General features: G+C 48.9%; 1 protein-coding gene across 2 annotated transcripts in view; it reads right to left on the bottom strand.

Moving 5' to 3' along the window:
* The window catches only part of shroom2a (shroom family member 2a), a 29177-nt gene extending 16177 nt beyond the window's left edge, over nucleotides 1-13000 (bottom strand). For both annotated transcript variants that reach the window (XM_067229814.1, XM_067229815.1), the window contains exons 1-3: nucleotides 12750-13000; nucleotides 11917-12130; nucleotides 5581-5729 (exon numbers count right to left, since the gene is read on the bottom strand). In XM_067229814.1, the coding sequence (XP_067085915.1) occupies nucleotides 5581-5729; nucleotides 11917-12126 (359 nt within the window). In that variant the 5' untranslated portion in view covers nucleotides 12127-12130; nucleotides 12750-13000. The remainder of the gene's footprint in view (nucleotides 1-5580; nucleotides 5730-11916; nucleotides 12131-12749) is intronic.
* Between the last annotated feature and the right edge of the window lie 6530 nt (nucleotides 13001-19530).

Raw genomic sequence — 19530 nt, 5'->3', positions numbered from 1 at the left:
ACACACCCGACAGCCTTGCGACGTAAGCCACCCTGACACGCCGACTCGGAAACTTCTACTGCCTGTGTGGGTACCAGGCAGGGCAGATTTCCCCAGGGATCATGGGTGAGGGGAGGGGGTGAGGTTTACCCCTGAAAGGGGGCGGTGGGGTGTATAAGGGAAGGAGGAGGGCCTTTGTCCCAGCCATTCCCCTTTGAGTAATCCGGCACCTTGCGCCGTCCCATTGGCTCCTGGTGGCCGGTATGCTAATGAGTTGAAACGGTGGACTCTCCTTGTGTTGTGAGGCAGACGTGCATTTCTCTCATCCCTATGGCAACAGGTTGATCGGTTGAGGTGGAAGGCCACGGTGGTTTTCTAAAGCCCTCGGTAGCTAGGGAACGCAGCAGGCCTCCCCCCCCACCCCGCCCCCCAACACAGACGTCAGCAGCGGATGATTTCAACAATCAGACAAACGCAAATCAGCTAACTGTCTGATTTTGGGGACATCAACAGCTTGGCCTTATCACCTGAGCAGCCACAACATACTTTTTAAAGGATGAACCTAACAGATGACAGTGTAATTTAGAAATGGCTGGCTGGCTACATGCTAAAATTCTTGAAAATGCCAACAGAAAGTATTAAGACAAAACAGAAGCTGCAGGACCATATTACGAAGTAGGGTCTTTAGTTCAAGGATACTTTCAACGCCTCCTAAAGAAGGGTTGTGAGCAGATTGTATGGTCACTCTGATACCGTCTGACCGCAGATAACAAACCTAACCCACCTGGTTCATACAGACACCGGCTAAGTTCAACAACAGAAACTTTGTAGGAGACTTTAAAACAGACTTAGATTACAGCCTGACCTCCAAAGTTTTGATTAAAACTCAGTCTGGTGACAGGCAAGAAGATTAGCGAAGAACTGTTTGGGCCTAAAGTTGATAGGAGGGCTTTACTAAACAACCTTTCACAATGATCTATTGTATGGGGATCCTTGGAGCATACATTCCAGACGGGGCCATTTGAAGGCTTTTAACTTCACTAAAACGCTGGCTGCTCTTAACCCCCCCCCCCTCACCAGCCAGGGAACTTCATTCAACGTTTAATTTGAAGTCTCACGTTAAAACGTATCAATACAAACGCTGCCATTTCACATGTTGAACCGAACATCATCAACGTGAACGATTAAAAAGGCCTTTAGTTTTGATGAGGTATTTGGTAATCAGATTAGAGGGTCTAGTTAACGCTGACCCTTTTTCTTACTTAAGGCAGGGATGTTGGTTCTTGACTGTTGCTTAAAACAGTGGATAATCCATCCATGCTTAATGGCCAGACCTGATCACTTAACAGAGGGTGGCAATAACACGTCATTAAATGTAACGCTAGAAAATGCTGGATCCTGGAGGTGATTCCACCCCCCTCCCCCCCTCCCCCTTTGGACTTTAACAAAGCAGCACTCACAATCAGGCCAGTCATGGATGGGAGGGAGAGCTGAACCGTGAGCGAGCCATAATGACCGGCACATTCCTGGGCTGAGTGGAATACCAGGCGGCGAGTCACTGGCTGTCTGTGCTGACACACTGCCCCTCAACACCTGAGCCCTCCTCAACACCTGGGCCCCCCTCAACACCCGAGCCCCCCTAAACACCCGGGCCCCCCTAAACACCCGGGCCCCCTTAAACACCCGGGCCCCCCTCAACACCTGGGCCCCCCTCAACACCCGAGCCCCCCTAAACACCCGGGCCCCCCTAAACACCCGGGCCCCCCTCAACACCTGGGCCCCCCTCAACACCCCAGTCCCCCTCAACACCCGAGCCCCCCTAAACACCTGGGCCCCCCTCAACACCTGGGCCCCCCTAAACACCCGGGCCCCCCTAAACACCCGGGCCCCCCTCAACACCTGGGCCCCCCTCAACACCCGGGCCCCCCTCAACACCCGAGCCCCCCTAAACACCCGGGCCCCCCTCAACACCTGGGCCCCCCTCAACACCCCAGTCCCCCTCAACACCCGAGCCCCCCTAAACACCTGGGCCCCCCTCAACACCTGGGCCCCCCTAAACACCCGGGCCCCCCTAAACACCCGGGCCCCCCTCAACACCTGGGCCCCCCTCAACACCCGGGCCCCCCTCAACACCCGAGCCCCCCTAAACACCCGGGCCCCCCTCAACACCTGGGCCCCCCTCAACACCCCAGTCCCCCTCAACACCCGAGCCCCCCTAAACACCTGGGCCCCCCTCAACACCTGGGCCCCCCCTCAACACCTGGAGAATCCTCAAAACTTGGGTCCCTCTGCTTCATTAAGTGGCAAAAATAAGGCTGCTAAAATTAGCAGCTAATATTTGAGCATTTTTTCTTATGTTAGCAGCTAATATAAGCCGCTAATAATTAGCTGATGGCATAACATGCCTCATAGATGCTTCCTTTGCTATGCTAGGCTGCATTAAAACACAAACTAGGTTACCGATTCAGATCCCTTAGCAGTGCTTGGCCTTTAGTTGGACTGTGAGGGGTAGCACTTACTGTGTTGATTCAGCAATAAATTCAGGGCAGACATGAGAAAGTGCTTAGGGTTACATACCTCAGTAAGTGTTCAACACGAACGAGCAACCGCCTGCTGCTCTGTTTAAGGTTAAAGTCATCAGCCTGGAACGCTGGAGTCATTCTAGATTATTCTGTCTCTTGGGGAGAGGGGGGGGCAGGGAAAATAGTTCTACTCCCCATCCATATCCATGAAATGAAAGCCGTGTCATGTCACCTTGATGGAGCAAAACACAATTTAGCGGGATGGTGTGTGTGTGTGGGGGGGGATTAGCACATCTGAACCATGTAAACCCTCCTTGGGATCGGACTGGACAGAGAAAAAACAACTGTTTATTTGTGTTGCTTTTAGCTTGCAAAGGCTATGTGGTCAATGCAAAGACTTTGACAAAAGTGCAAAAAGTCCAACTTTCTTTTGCGTGCATAACTTGAGACCACTAGATGGCTCTGTGACTAGGCTGAACATACCACAGATCTCTGCAACATCCACACACCCTCTGACCCAAACACATACTTGTTCCTATGCACTCTTTATTCTGACTGCATACGAACCCCAAGGGAAGGGAACCCCGAGATAAACAAACCAAGCAAGCACTGTCTCACAAGACAGCTTAGACGGCCTTCAGAATCACAGCTAGGTTCTCTACTTATGTCACTAGGCAAAGACACCAGACTATCCAATTTAGAGAGATTAAAAGTTTAGCTTGACGTTTTTTCTTCTTCTACAATCTGCCAGATCTCTGCATTCTGCGGCTCCATATCAGTAGCATCGAAAGCTGATCAACAAATGATCACTTAACACCTCTTGTCTGAAAACGTGTCAAAGCTCAACACCGTTGGTTACCACATCCCATAGTCTCTGCTACCCCACCTGTGTCTGCACCACGATCACCTGTGCCAGGCCCTGCCTCCTGATGACCTCATCGCTCCACATGAGTCATCACAGGTAAGAGGCTGGAGCCAGGCCCCTCCCACTCCGTGGCCACGCCTGCAGACGGGAGGAGGTTCTGGAAGTTTCCACCCCCTGCCGGCTTGTCTGGCTGTGTCAAAACAACCGGGCCACAACACTGCCTTACGCATACTGAAGAGAATACAAACTAGGAAGGCTGGGGAATGTGTGTAGTTCAGTGGTGGAACATTTGCTTGCAGATACTCCCCCCCCAACCCTTCAATTCAATACACGTTATTTGGAAAAATACACCGCTTCACATAAAAGTGAATCCATTATTTTATTAAGAAAGGTGTGCTATGGTGGTGCCCTAGACTAGCGTGCTAACAAATTGTTGCTACATGGAATGGCCAAGCCCACATTGCAAGCCATGTCCAGACCTGAATCACCTTTGAAAACGTTTGTAGGCATCTTTACAGGCTGACACTATCAACAATCACATGCCAATTAGCATGGGGGAGATGTCAGACAGCCAAGCTTTGAGGTCCCAGTAGCGACTGAGCCTCGGAATCTTCCAGTCTAATTCAGACTGTTTTGTTTTTGTGGCTTTGCATAACGACAGGCTAGGGATGTTTTCCTGCTCGTCGTATAATCACGACTAAATGCGTCCCGAGACAAGAGTCCTTGTGGAGATGTGAAAAGGTGCTCTCAGGGGATCAGATGGTCACTCTGGTACGAGCAGCATTCCTCTCTCAGGCACACTGCGCCCCGGGGAGATCACATCTCAAATCGGGGGCAGCCCTGCGACAAGCCTCAAACCCAGCCGCAACTTGCCGGTGTCACCTCGGCCGGTTCACTTTCTTTGCGTCATCTACTGCGACTGCGGTTCACATTCGCAGAGAGGAAGAGAATGAAAGGGAGGGAGCCAGAAAGAAAGAGAGAGAGGGACGGAGAGAGAGGGAGGGAGGGAGAGGGGGAGAGAGAAAGAAACAGCAGGCGCAGAGTTAGGATGACGAGACAAAAAAGAGATCATTGAGTCCAGAGCTGGGCGCAGGAGAATCGAGAGGCTCGTGCGTGTCATGGGTTCCCCATCTCCTCCAGAGTCATTGTTCCTGCTGTGGTGAGCCGTACAGTACGCACAGCCATCCGCAACACACCCAACTAGAGACAGCTGAGGACCCCCACAGCTGTGCGTCTCTGCCAGGGGACGAGCACAGACGAGAGAAGACGCTATTGTGGAAGCGTGTTTGCTTAGGGCTTACGTTCTGATATTAAACGACATGGCGTGAAGTCCAGACAAAGAAAGCAGTGTTTTGCACACAATGAGGCCTTTTAGAACGTGTCTGCCTGGACATGGTCCAAATGATTCAGAAGTTACCTTACTGGACACCACCCATAGCAGGGTGTCAGTTTGTAGAGCTCGTGTGAGAGCTTATTGTTCGTGGGAGCGTGCCGGTTTGTCCTCCATGACAAGAGAGGAAACCAGGAAGAGGGAAGTTGGCGTGCGTTTGTTTTGAATAAACGCAGCCTCCAGGAGGGACCATGCAAACACTCTCTCTTTTATTGTTGCTGTCGTCTCTTTGTGGCAAAGGGCGACAGCATTAATAAAAAAGGATCTAAGCTGATAAGATCGGTAGTGACTGGGAGACAAGATTAGTGGATTAGCACGGGACAGAAGCCATTTTCCCACGACAGGTGTTTCCCACACCAGCTAGGGTGGGGTCTAATACACTGGAGAGTGATGTCACCCTCCGGCCACTTCCTCCTGTTTGTGTAAACAACCCTGAACTCTGCGGCACGGCTCAATCTGGCTGAACAGGCCGATCCAGTTAGTGTGAGCACGGGAGAGCGGGTCAGTGAACAGGACCACAGGCCCGAGCCACACTGACACACTAACCAGCTACATCACAGCCAGGCCCGACAGACAGCTGGGGAACTCCCTCCTCGCTGCCATCCAATCATCCCTCTCTTTGGGATGTCGTCATGGTGACCAGGGCCAGAGAGAGAGAGAGGGAGGGGGGGGGGGGGCAACAGCAGGTGTGCGCTCCAGAGCTCCGGGGGGAGAGAGAGAGAGAAAGAAAGAGAGGGAGGTAGAGAGATATAGACAAAGAAAGAGAGAGCAAGAGAGACAGTGACAGAAAGAGAAAGGAGGAGGTCGGTGTCTCTTGGCCGTACCTTTTCACCACCAGGGCGAGAGTCTTGTAGGAGCCCTTCACCAGGCAGATGGCCTCCTGTCTGTAGCCGCTAAGGGGGAAGTCGTTGATGTTGATGAGCTCGTCTCCCACCTGGAGGCTGACGGCCGCCGCCTTGCTGCCCTCCTCCACCTGAAACACAAGACACACTGGAGATCAGCCAGGACCCCGTCAGAGGGCCGTACGGCACGGGGCACGAAGCGCCTAAGAACAGGCAAAAACGTCATCGCAACAGACCAGGACAGAACGGGAACCCTTCAGAACTGACCGGAGCAGTGTTTGTTTAGACAGTAGGGTGGGGAGGTTTATTTCTAGAGAGGAGGCCTGGAGGGGGCGTAAAAACACATCAAAGACAGCAGGTCAGGAACGTCTGAGCAGGAACAACAAACCACATTGTGTTTGTGTCAGGGAGGCCTTATTATAGGTTCCCAAGCTGAGGAGAGGCAGGCAGGACACCGCAGGGCCTTGGAAGGGCACACACCTGGAAAAACACAGGCTCTCACCCCCCTCCAAGGATGCTGGGCTGGGCTAGGATCAGCCACAGAGGCACTGACCACACTGACTTCAGGGTGTTGACCCAACACTGATGACCTGCTAACCCAACACTGACGACCTGCTAACCCAACACTGATGACCTGCTAACCCAACACTGATGACCTGCTAACCCAACACTGACGACCTGCTAACCCAACACTGACGGCCTGCTAACCCAACACTGACGACCTGCTAACCCAACACTGACGGCCTGCTAACCCAACACTGACGGCCTGCTAACCCAACACTGACGACCTGCTAACCCAACACTGACGGCCTGCTAACCCAACACTGACGACCTGCTAACCCAACACTGACGGCCTGCCAACCCAACACTGAGGACCTGCTAACCCAACACTGACGGCCTGCTAACCCAACACTGACATCACACCCTGATATCACCCCCCCCCCCCAGACAGGGTCACTGAAGAGGGGGGTCACCAGAGAAACAGGCCAGGCCATGGTTAGAGAGTCAGGTGTTTACTCCTGAACACCCACCACGAGGACCCTGTACATCACAGGACACAGGAGGGGGGGCAGGGCACAAAGGAAACCAAAGGCTGAGGCAGAGAGAGAGAGAGAGAGAGAGAGAGAGAGGGGAATAAAGAGTGTGTGGAGACTTGGAAACATGCAGACAGGCTGTACAGCTGATAACGAGAGCTCCACTCCTCCACTGGCTGAGGGGAGTGAAGGGGAGAAAGGGGGAGGGGAGCAGAGGGGGAGTGAGTGCATAATGACTCAGAGAGCTATGTGTACCTTTCCAACCCACTAGGCCGTGATCTGACCTTACGGCAGATGCCAGATAAGATTCAGATACCTCTGAATAATATTCACCTTTCCTCGTTTTTCCTTATAAAAGAGGACTCTTGGAGAAACACTGAATGGTGAACTACGGATATCGATCGAAAGGTAACATAATATCGAATTCCTGAAACGGCGCGCAATGTTTGTTCTTCTCAGACACAGTTCTCACACTCCTGTATGAGTCAGTGCCTCACAATCTACAGCGAGTAAAAGGTGTTGGCCTATCAAAACCGAGGAGGATGGATGACATCACTACACTTCTTCTGCTGCTGCTGCTGTTGGACATAACCGGTGTGAGACTTGACGCGTGCAGAGACACGGAAGCCAAAAACCCGAAACTGCCTGCAGTCACTAGCCTGCTAAAGCAAACACCACCAACACAGGAGACCTTATCGAAAAAGTCTAACAACGTATTTCCACCTCAGAACACTGTAACAGTGCGAGACCAACCCGTACGCCTCACTCCGTCCCAGCACTAGCTGCACACACCCAGAGCACCCCTGATGTTTATTATTTCTAAATCAGCCGGGTCTCTGTGACATCCTGTGGTTGATTCCACACAGCGCTCAAGGAGGCAAAGGTTTTATTTTCTCGGGATACCTCTTTAAGCTGCCACCCCCCCCCCCCCCATTTAAAACAACCACAGAGAAATAATTCAAAACAGCTTGACAGGATGCTCTTCTCCACAGCGAGGAAAAGAAAGAGCTGAAACAATGGAAAAGAGGAAACCCAGCGAGGCGCTGACGTCTCTCTCTCTCTCTCTCTCTCGACGTGCTAGTGTTCTCACCCTGCTAAGTGGACCTGGGATGATGAGATCCCCTCAGCTCAAGGCTAGTCTTCCTCTACGCCAATATCTCTCCCCCCCCCCCCCCAAACTCTCCTCATCCTGGGGACCCCCCCTACACCCGTGTCCTGCCAAAAATGGCCAGATGTCTCTCCGTGGTGCGACGAGGGAAGGATGTGGTGCTGGCGGGGAGGAATGTGGGGTTTTCTGCTGACGGGCGTCCTGTGCGCTGTGCTGACAGGACACTGTGATCCCGGGGACTAAGTAAGCTTCGCCTACGCACGGCTTAGTGCTGGAGCTGGGGGTCAGATAACCAGGTCTGAGCGTCTCACGTCGTTTATCAGCGTTAGACGGGTGCGGACGCGAGTCATAACACAAGGCTTCTGTCTCTGGCCAGGCCTCTCACACATATATTCCCTGCTGGGGGCCGACTAGTAAAGACAGAACACAGCCAGTCCTATGGCTATCTGACACATGCATGTTTAGGTATGGTGGGGAGCAGGCTGTCTGCAGAGGCTTTTTTACGTGCCTGGCCTAGCATCTTTCTATTAGGCTTCCAGTGAAGCAAAAAGTCCACAGGTAGCCTGTTAATGAACAGGTAACGTTTTTAACACCTTGCAAACCTTTTCCTTACAACTTATAAAACGCACACAAGCTATACATTAACACACACACACACACACACACAAAATCAAAAACCCTGACTAGAAAAAGGAAAGATCTCTAACTCCCACATCCAACATTCCACCTTCCACCAACATTCCGCTTCCATCAAATAGGATTCTTCTCCCTAAGAGCTGTGAGCTAGTCCCTGCCTTCCCCGAGCACATGCACGCACACACCATCCGACATCCCCCTCTTGTCCAGCTCTGGTAGGATAGTCTAAACATTCCTGGTGTGTGTTCCCATCCGTCCCCAGCACCTCCTATGGTAAATAACCCTGAGACTCCAAAAAAAACTACAGACTGAACAAAGTCATGTTTTTTTTGTTTTATTTTTTTTACTTCAAAGTTCATAACCAATAGAAAACTGGGCTAAGATACTCTTTCCAACAAGTTGATGCACTTAAAATGTTCTGTTCCGACTGCGGTCTTCCCTCCAGTGGTTGAGCAATTCCCAAACAGTCAGGACCAAGGCACAAACATGTCTCACAAAGAATTCTTAATTGGCAAAACCAGTTTGTGAATGTGGGTGATTGTTCAGGACATAAAACATGTCACAACAAGTTGAGCTTCGACATTTCCCTCCAGATTCCCCCCCTGCCTCTTTTAAAGAAGTCTTTAGCAGAGCTAAAATGTGTTCTCTGAAAGCGTAAGGTGCGTGCAGTGTAAAACAGGATTATTTAGGTTTATTCAGACAGGGGACTTAAACAAAATCCATGAAGACCTTTGGCAAAACATAACGCGGGCACGAGTGGAATGTCGAGAATTTTAATTAGATCCAGATTATTTTTTTCTCCAAGTTTAAACAATGCTCCGACGGTCTTCAATCTTCGAAAGGGTTTTATTCCCTTTCATTAAAGAATCCACAAAGATCTTAAATTAGGGAAAATGACTCACAGAGTCTATCATTTCAGTCCTCCACTGTGAGGACTGGGTGTTCCTGAGGCTATTATGACTGTGTACCTCCAACCCAGGCTGCTATGAGCTCACAGTCGAGCACACAGGAGGAACCGAACACAGATGGACGAGGAGCACTGTGATCTTTACAAACGGAGTTCTTCACATACTATCCAGACGTCAGACTATAAAACTAAAGGGTAACAGTTAGACTATATATTTGATCATACATCTGATATACAGAGGTGGACTTGTCTAGCATCATCGGTAAGGGATGTCTCCGAGCAACAGCACCCCCGGGGCACTGAGAGTTCAAGCATCTTGATCTTACCCTCTTCATCAAGTTGGATCTTCACCTGGAATTCAACATAATACAACCCGGCCTTCAGAATCAAAGACTGTGATCTGAGGAACACTCTAAAAGAAGGATCTGGATCTGTAATCCTGGCTAAATTTATCACAGATGCCACATCATGCCATTCCAGAGGGCTTCAGGCTGTCAAGGATAATTCAGTACATTTGGAGAATAGTGCAAAGCTCCAACATTCCTCCCCTGTTCCTGGTACTGCCAGTAACACTAAACTATGCTACAACTTGACCCAAACACAGAAAGGGAATATAAAAAGAGCAAAACTGGAGTTGAGCCTTTCCGTATAGCCTTCTGAAACTGATATCATTAGATCCTTTAAATCCCTCTGCATCATAAGAGTAGATGTTTTTCACAACCACATCTGTGTTGATGTAGGCCATTCCAATCATATCATCCAATCATTAACGTAATCCAATCATATCATCCAATCATTAATGTAAACCAATCATTAATGTGAAAGACGCTCTACCTCTCAGTTTGTTAATCATAACTGCATTTCTTAAATCAAAGACAGACATGGCCTGGATTGGGCTCAAACAGTTCATGCGATACCTAGGCAGATAAGTCAAAAATTAACATCTCACCAACTGTTAGAGGGTGACCGTATCCACGGGAGGTCTCCTGCACCGTTTCTCTGGCATTCAGTGGCAAAAAAGAACTGAAAGCCTGCCAAGGCTGAACCCAAAGTTGCAAATGCCGCTGGGAAGTGGCTTACGCTGACAATTCACCACTGTGGCCGGACCATAAGCTTACAGCCTACTTAGCAAAACAGTAAGAATTCAGATCATTTGGATCACATGTCTCTAAAACCCTACAGCGAGGGTACAGGTGGGTGCTGCTTCTGGGCTACTCTGAGCTTGTGAACTGCCTGGGCCTCTATGGAATGGGGCCTGATGTGGCCGGGTTGGACTTTGGACTTGTTCTGGTCAATAGAGAAACGACACACAAGACTAAAGCAAGCAGAACAGCTGAATTCTAGATAAACAGAAGCTGGTTTCTCCGCTTCGAATTAACCAACAAGGTCCTTTGCAGTAAATCATTGACTACCCACCAGGGAGGTTGCAGAGTGGTATTTCAGACACAATCTTACATTACTGGCACTATGACAGAATCATCTTACCCTTTCTCCACACTGTTTAAACATATCAGAAGTTGTTATACTGAGAACAGTGAAATATTTTTGTTCAAACCTAAATATAGCAACAGTAACCTGCCTGTTAGCATAAAACGGGCCACAGTCAGGTTGGTGTGAATACCCCCCCCCATGTTTGAAGTTAACCGAAGACATAGGATTTACATTCTGGACGTTTCAACATGTAGAACCAACATCGGTTTGACCACGTGAGAGTAGATTTGGAGTTTAAAAGAACCAAAGTTAAAATCACTATACCAAATTACTCTAAACTACAGCCCACAACGATCATTTATGGCTGGCTCTGAACCACCTGCGCAAGGAAAAGGAACAGCTACCGCATGGGGCCTTATGAACACTGAACTTCTACAATGATGGATGACCTTGACCAACAAGTTGTCAGAAGAGCCGTTGGTCGACAGTTTGGTCGGTGTGTGGTCAGCGGTATTTGTGTTGCCATTTCAAAGATTCCATCTCTAACTATGTCCATATGGCAGAACAGCCAGCGAGCAGCCATGAGTTATTTAACAAGACGAAATACTGGAATGCTTGTCACATACAGTGTCTGAGAGAGCGATGGTGCAGGGCATGTTTGATATAGAGAGGAGACGTTTACAGTGGGAACAAGGTGAAGGCTGAACACGAGGCTATCACTCTCTCAGGCTCACCAGACAGGTTTATGGAGCCCAAATATGACATCATAGAGCACTGGTTGACATGACAACTGGGGGGAACCAAGTCTTCAATCCTGGCTCTGCTATTAACTTAATTCACTCAGAAAAGTAACATTTGTCAGTTTTAGACAGTTCTGGCAAAGAAAAATGCTCATAAAGCATAAAGCATTTGATTAAGTGAAAGATACTGAGCAGGGAAAATGTGCGAGTGAGGTTAAGAGCGTATGACTTAAACATAATCGATGTGCATCTCTGACGAAACTGACTCATCTTAACGGATGTACATGTCCTCCGGCACAACAAAGCAAATATAACTCTACCTCAGACGTACAAGCAAATTAGCAGGATGTATGCTACTATCCTAACAGCATGTTATCTATGTTGCTGTCTACGATATATTTTGGGAAGATGTGGCATACAGGCCTCCTGCCAAGGTCACAAGTAATTAGCATCAACAAATACCTTTGTTATGAGTAAAGGTTCACGATGCTCTCTCCCTCCTCTCAGAGTAAAGCCCCAGGGAGCGCCTCCAGAGAGAAGTACATCCACAAGCCTCCAAGCCTCTCCATTCTTGAATCTCTGCTCCAGATCTGCTGGTCTCTCCATTACTTGTTGATGGCTTCCATCTACATCTGTGAGTCGAGGGTTACTCCTACGATGCCCAGGATCCATGGCACTTAAAAATGAATAAATAAAAAACAGATTGAGTGTGTATATGTATGCGTTTATATATTTTACTGATAGCACAATTAAATGCACAACCACTACTGGGTTCACCTGTTCACACTTCAGACTCTAATGCTCTTATGTCAGAGAATTAAACACACCACGTTGTACACGATGTGACAACTAGTATAATATTTCATCCTTTTCAGCAACCAGCTCAAATGTGTGTTGTTTCTGGTTTTAAAGTCAGTAGCAACCTCTTGGCCCCAGTACCAAAAAGCTAACACGTTAGTAATACACGTTCAGCTTAAAATGTAGATTGATCGAGTTCGTATACCACAATCCAATAGTTCAGGGAATTAACCGGTTATTGATAAATATATTTTATATAAATAAAAACATTTAAGCCTTTCAGGGGTTGTTCCTTTAACAGCAAGTTTAGCGAATACTGTAGCTAGTTCATTGCTTACTGTGAGACACAAACGTCTTAATCATATGTTGCTTAACTTTGACCGCCTTGTCTTGGACCAATGGTACCAATCGAAAAAGTAATTATGAACGCTAACAGGTTGTTATGAAGAACAATTCTAACAAAAGCTCGCAGTCAATTACGTTTTACAATTACTTACCTAATGTTAATGCAACTGGCTGAGAAGGTCCTTGTTTGTTTGTCGCGCTCCGCGATAGTACACTGATTTCTAAATTACGCATTATTCATTCTATTATTTTAACTTTTCAGCTAAATAAGAGGATCGCATTGAAGTAAATACGCGGCAACAATAAAAAAAAATAGACCAACCAACCATTAGTTAGCTTGCTATCTAAATAGAAAACCTAAAGACAGTGTACTACATGGATGTAAGGATTAAGTTGGCTAGCGTTCCTCGCTAGCTAGCTTGAATGTAACCTGAATGGTCAGAGCGAAGGCTAGATTCTAAGTAATAGCTAGACAAAACAAAGCCGAATGCTCGTCCTACTAGTACTGCTTGCGTGATGGTGACGGTGTAACGTCGTAGCTGGTTTTTGCATTACATGAATGGGTATTGTATCTATAACCAACTGTTCACCGTTGTGTATCAATCAGTGGATTACCAACTATACAATAAATTACAATAACCCAAGTAACTAGCAATAGATTGCTCTCTGACAATACATGACACTTTACTTCAGCTAGCTTGCTGCAGCCCTAAACTCTAGCTAGTCTAGCATTTTGCTAACCATCTATATCGAGACGCACTCAGAGCTGCTACTCAGCGCTCAACAGGTTGATGTCGATGCTCGACGATTAGAAAGGGTGGCGCACCACCTTGCGGTGGGTTTAGTATACCTATATTCTTCGAACTACTGTAGCAAACCCACTGCTAGACAATTCAGAAAATAAAACAAACATGTAAAGTTTGCTCTAGCTACTGCACCTAAGAGCTCGAGTGCTAGCTAGTTACAGTATAGTAGTCTAGCAAGGGAAAAGGGTTCAATCTTATTCTAAACCATCTGGCAAAGACTCACCCTGTGCAGGGTTAGTATTCACCTTGTCGTTGTACCTACTGTCGTTGCCAAATGTTGCTGGGAATGAATTGTAGTGTATACACATGGCTAGTAAGCTAGGTTTATTTAAAAAGTTCCACAAAAATCGCAAATTTACTAAGAATTAAAAGAATTCATGCGCACATGCGTTACCATGACAACATTAGGCAACGGCCCCGGTGGATGCAGGTAGTATTGCATTTCCGATTTGCTACCCGACTCGTCCGGTCGTTTTTATTATATTAACTCCAGTCAACATATCCAAAACTATCTCCCACAATCATTTTGGTTCGATTCTCAAACCTAGCTCATAGCACTAGCTTTTTCATAGAATTTTTTTTTCCAGATTTTTGTTAAGTTTGAAACCAATCCAAAAAAGGTAAACTAGCACCCCATTTATTTACTTACGTAAAGAAAAGTTGCCTGGAAGATGTGCTCGCCGATCTCTGATTTACCTGGGCTGAATGAGCATAACCTCACGCCACAAGAACAGTTTCTTCCCATCCGCTGCTGGCCTCTTCAACAAGGCCATGGTCTCACAGACTTTAACACTTTATTTGCACGATGACACCTTGCCATATGTTTCATATTTGTATTTTTATATTGCATATTACAGCTATTTCATACTTTACATTTTATTTAACATACTTGAGCCCCTTAGTATCAGTTAGACTTTGTACCTTTAGTATAGTTAGACTTGTTAAACTTAAGATTTATTGTATGTTGAATGTATACACCTTCCTGCCAAAGTAAATTCCTTGTCTGTGCAAACTTTCATGGCGATTAAAACCCCTTCTGATGATCTATCATAAATAATACTTTGTTGCTGTAAGTGCGCATGTGTGCCATGGACAGGGAGCCAGGTTCCTCCAGGTATGTGTGTGTGTGACTCAGCATGCTGTTGTCCCTGTTTCCTAATGTCCCCTCTCTTCCTTTAGCACTGCAAAGCAAACAGAAGAAAAGTCCAGACCTGCTGGCGATGTGGTTAACGGCCCCCCCAGAAGACGTAGCTGTACTGGAGGAAGCCAGGTAAGAACCAGGGGAGTCAGGTGGCTGAGTGGTTAGGGAATCGGGATAGTAATGAGAAGGTTGCTGGTTCGATTCCCCGACCGTGCAAAATTATGTTATGTCCTACTTGCCTCGGGGGAATGTCCCTATACTTACTGTAAGTGAGACTAAATGTAAGAACCAGACTCTGCTTCTCTAGGGTTAGGGTCAGGCTGTCTGTCTCTAGACAGCACAGTGGAGGCAGTCCTCTTGGACAGTCCACTAGTTTGAGGAGCTGTTGTTAGCCACACACTGTCGACGTTCTCTCCTCCCTCTCCATCCCCCCAGAACAGAGTGTGCCCTCGCCGGAGGCTGTCAACGGCCTGGCGTGAGACGGGGGGGCGAGGACGCTCTAGCCTGATCCTGCCACGCTCCACCCCTGGCTCACCAGCAGGGGGCAGTGCCAGTCCAGTGCCGCTGCACTAACTTCACCACTAGATCAGGACCAGTAATATTCATTTTAGAATACTATTACAGTTGTACAGACTGGTTGGAACTGAAATGAAGACACACACATACTCTAGTGGATTTAGATTTATTGATCTTTTGAAACAGGTTTAAATTGATTGTCTGGATGCAGATGGAGTTGGTCTCTCTCTGATCTCGATCTTGGAAAATGAAAACACATTTTGGTCTAGCGTGAGTGAGCAGGTCTGGCTTAAGCAGGTCTAGCGTGAGTGACCAGGTCTAGCTTAAGCAGGTATAACTAAAGCAGGTCTAGCGTGAGCAGGTATAGCTTGAGCAGGTCTAGCGGGAACAGGTCTAGCTTGAGCAAGTCTAGCGTGAGCAAGTCTAGCGTGAGCAGGTCTAGCGGGAACAGGTCTAGCTTGAGCAAGTCTAGCGTGAGCAAGTCTAGCGTGAGCAAGTCTAGCGTGAGCAGGTCTAGCGGGAGCAGGTCTAGCTTGAGCAGGTCTAGCGTGAGCAGGTCTAGCGTGAGCAAGTCTAGCGTGAGCAGGTCTAGCGGGAGCAGGTCTAGCTTGAGCAGGTCTAGCGGAAACAGGTCTAGCTTGAGCAAGTCTAGCGTGAGCAGGTCTAGCGGGAGCAGGTCTAGCTTGAGCAGGTTTAGCGTGAGCAGGTCTAGCTTGAGCAGGTCTAGCGGAAACAGGTCTAGCTTGAGCAAGTCTAGCGGGAGCAGGTCTAGCTTGAGCAGGTCTAGCGGGAGCAGGTCTAGCGTGAGCAGGTCTAGCGTGAGCAAGTCTAGCGTGAGCAAGTCTAGCGTGAGCAAGTCTAGCGTGAGCAAGTCTAGCGTGAGCAGGTCTAGCTTGAGCAGGTCTAGCGGGAGCAGGTCTAGCGGGAGCAGGTCGAGCGTGAGCAGGTGTGGTGTTGTGATTCAGGAGGATGCTCACCTGGACGATGCTCGACCGTACCGTTGGTGTCATGTCCTGTTCAGAAGCTGGAACAGGAACAGTTGTCAGTGTTGGTGCTGCATCAGGCTACATGACAGTAACCATGTCACTGTGGCCTGGCCCCAGAACAGAGCTCCAGGACTCCCTGCCTACCTTTCCTGAGCGCTGCGTGTCTCTGGCAGGGCCGAGAGCCCTGGTCGCTCCTGACCGGGCTGGGGATGATCATCAGCTTGGTCATGCCGGATTTCCCCACGATCTGCACAACAGATCAGACATGCAGACACACCAGCAGAGGGCGCTGACACCTCAGTGTGTGTTAAGATGGTGAAGCGTCGATAACTCCATGTATGGCAAGGCAGCATTCTTATAAAACTCTTAAGGTTAAATCATGAAAGGAGTATTTCAAATACTAATGATAGCCACGGCCAAGGGTGTGGTGAGAGAGAGGACCAGGGGTCAAATGAACTCAGGATCCCTGAACTCCCACCCTCCAAAAGCCTTCATACATGTGGCCCCCCCGGTGCGTCGGAAGCATGGTAGAGAGGGAGAGAGGACCTGGTGTGAGCTCTTGTTGATGAGCACGGGGGCGAGGTAGGAGACCCGGAGCTGCATGTCGTCACAGCTGCCATACACCACCACCACATCCTCCATGTTGCCGTCGTACACCTCCCGCGTCCCGTTTATCACCAGGTCCACCAGGAAGGCGCGGGACAGGTGTTCACAGATTCGGTGGTAGCTCCACCCCTGAGGAGGAGGAGGAGAGAGAGAGGCCCTGATGAATACCACACCAGAAGACCTGTGAGTGTGTGTTTGAGCGGGGGGGGCCAGGTTTACCTGGTAGTCAATATGCTCCTGAAAGGTGCCGATGCAGATCTTCTTGGCCAGAGCGTGCCAGATCTTGTACTCCAGTGACGGGTGAACGCGAAACAGGTCAAATGCTTCGAACAGCGAGTCGATGTCTATGAAACACGTCTGGGGGAAAAAAACGCTGACGTGAAGAACGCCTTCCGGGAATATCGAGAATGTATTTACTGTCTCAAAAGCAACCTTTCGACCCCAAAAAATGAATCAATGAATTCATCTGGGATTCTGGCGCTGACTGGAAGTTAGGAGGAGGTGTTCGTGGGTTAGTGTGGATGTGTGTGATCCAGGGCCATGGTGGGGCAGACCTGAGTGGCGGTCTCACAGATGACGGTGGCCTCCGTAGGCTGCAGGGTCAGACAGTTGAGCTCCCCCAGGATGGACCCACAGCCCCTGTAGTCCGTCACACGGTTCTCCTGATCCACTGGCCCTCCCAGGCTGGGTTTGGTGCCTGTGGTCTGGGGGGGGGGGAGAACACACATCTGGTAGGTAGGAGTCAAAACTTGTGGATAAAAAAAGGACAAGTTGAGGAATGAGAGCCAGTCCAGATGCAAATGAAGAAAGGCTCCAACAAAGACTTTTTTTACTAAAATCTTTCAGTTTGTAACAGCTAAATTGACTGGGGCTGTTGGTCAAGGAGAAGAGGAGAGGGCTGCTAGCCAGGGAGGAGGAGAGAGGCTGCTAGCCAGGGAGGAGAAGAGGAGAGGGGCTGCTAGCCAGGGAGGAGGAGAGAGGGGCTGCTAGCCAGGGAGGAGGAGAAAGGGGTTGCTAGCCAGGGAGAAGAGGAGAGGGGCTGCTAGCCAGGGAGGAGGAGTACCTGTCTCAGGGTTGAGTACCTTGAGACCATGTTACCTTGACCATGCCGGAGACGATGAGGTGGATCCCGTCCGGAGCCTCCTTCTCCTCGATGATGGTGTCCCCAAAGTCAAAGTACAGCAGCTTGGCCACGCTCTGGAACAACAGCGGCCAATCAGGACCAAGACACTCAACATCTCATCTGAGTGGAACCATCTAAGACCAGGGGGCGAAATGTACCAAACTCATCCATACGGATGAATACCTATGTTCATCCGTAAAAGTATGCATATGGAGAAAACAGGAAAACTCTGTACGCAACGTTTTTCTCCCATTTATGAACCCTGCGTACGCGACCGATATCACACGTTCGTCTTCATAGATTCCACTTGTGATTGTGCGCACATGAACCAGCTCGTTGTCCACACCCCGTCAGCTCCCATGTTTGACCTGACATGGTTGATGAAACACCTATATTTTGTCAGCTTTCTCAATAAAATTCTCAATGAACCCATTGTGAACAATAAATTATTCTTAACGGGAAATGGCTAAGACAACATAAAAAGAGATCTTAATTTGCGAAATAGGAGGAGCGTCTTGTTTGGTGGGGGTGGATTGGCTTATCCCCAACCTGTCTGCCAGTTCCCGCTGAAATGACCCAAATTCACACGTTTTCCTTTTAGCTAAATAGGCTAAAGCGAGATCATTGGCATAATCTGTAGAGAACCTAACCCTAACCTATATCATTTTTCATCAATCTGAAACTGGGTTTCGCCCATACACACGTTCCTGCGTCCGTTTTCACGCGTGCGCGCCTTCGTACATGTGGCCCCCCGGCTGTTAAAACGGCCCCCTGTGAAGGGAGGTGGTACCTTGATGAAGGAGATCTCCTCGTGGTGGTGGAGCCAGGGCAGGCTCTGAAGCAACTCCTCTGGCGTCGGGGCGGGGATGGTGGGGGGGAAGTTGATCAACTTCTTCATCTTGATCTCAATCGTCTGTCGAGGGAACAGGGCACCTCCTTATCGACATGGTGTTATACACGAGGGGCTCTACTGGGCTTCACAAACTCAGACATCATCCCAGCCTAGGAAGCAGGGTTACAATAAGGAACTAGAGTTCAATACGGTACTGTAAAAGAGGTGAGATGCATTGTGGGAGTAAGGACGAGCAGGCGTGAAAGACCTTTTTCAGGGTTGCAGCCTCGGTCTCGTCTAAGAGGCCCCCAGACAGGAGCGTGTGAATGGCATCTCTCTCGTTGTTCAGCACAGACCGGATGGCCTGTCTGGTCTTCACTGAGATGGCGATCTCTGGGTAGTCTCGCTGTAGCATTCCTGAGGAGAGAGGAGGGGAGGGGGGATACCATGTATCCACCACAGAGCTCCTTTCCCCTCCTCCTGTCCCGTCCCAGTAGTGAAGCTGTTGTCTAGCAGAGATCTATCAGCCTAACCAGCAGGTGTGTGTGGGTGTGCAGGGGGGATGGAGTGGGTGTGTGTGTGTGTGGGGGGGGGCATCTTATTTATAGCACTGTGTGCCACTGAGTCCTTGTATTGCTACCCAGAACACATTAGAACAGAAATGAAAAAGCACCTGTGTGTGTGTGTGTGTGTGTGTGTGTGTGTGTGTGTGTGTGACTACTAGCCTTACCCATCTCCCTGGTTGCATCCTGTCTGTTGGTCTCTAGAATCTCTTTCAGTCTCTGCAACACAACAGGCCATATGCTGATTTCAAACCTGGACTCCCAGACAATAATAACCAAAGTTGAGCTTGTCTGCATAATACATACACACATAATACATACACTCATAGTACACACACTCATCCTAACACAGAGACTTGG

The sequence above is a fragment of the Osmerus mordax genome, chromosome 26, assembly GCF_038355195.1.
Source record: "Osmerus mordax isolate fOsmMor3 chromosome 26, fOsmMor3.pri, whole genome shotgun sequence".
Taxonomy (NCBI): Eukaryota; Metazoa; Chordata; class Actinopteri; order Osmeriformes; family Osmeridae; genus Osmerus; species Osmerus mordax.
Note: the sequence above shows the minus strand (reverse complement) of the source record. Positions and strands in the feature narration are given on the sequence as shown.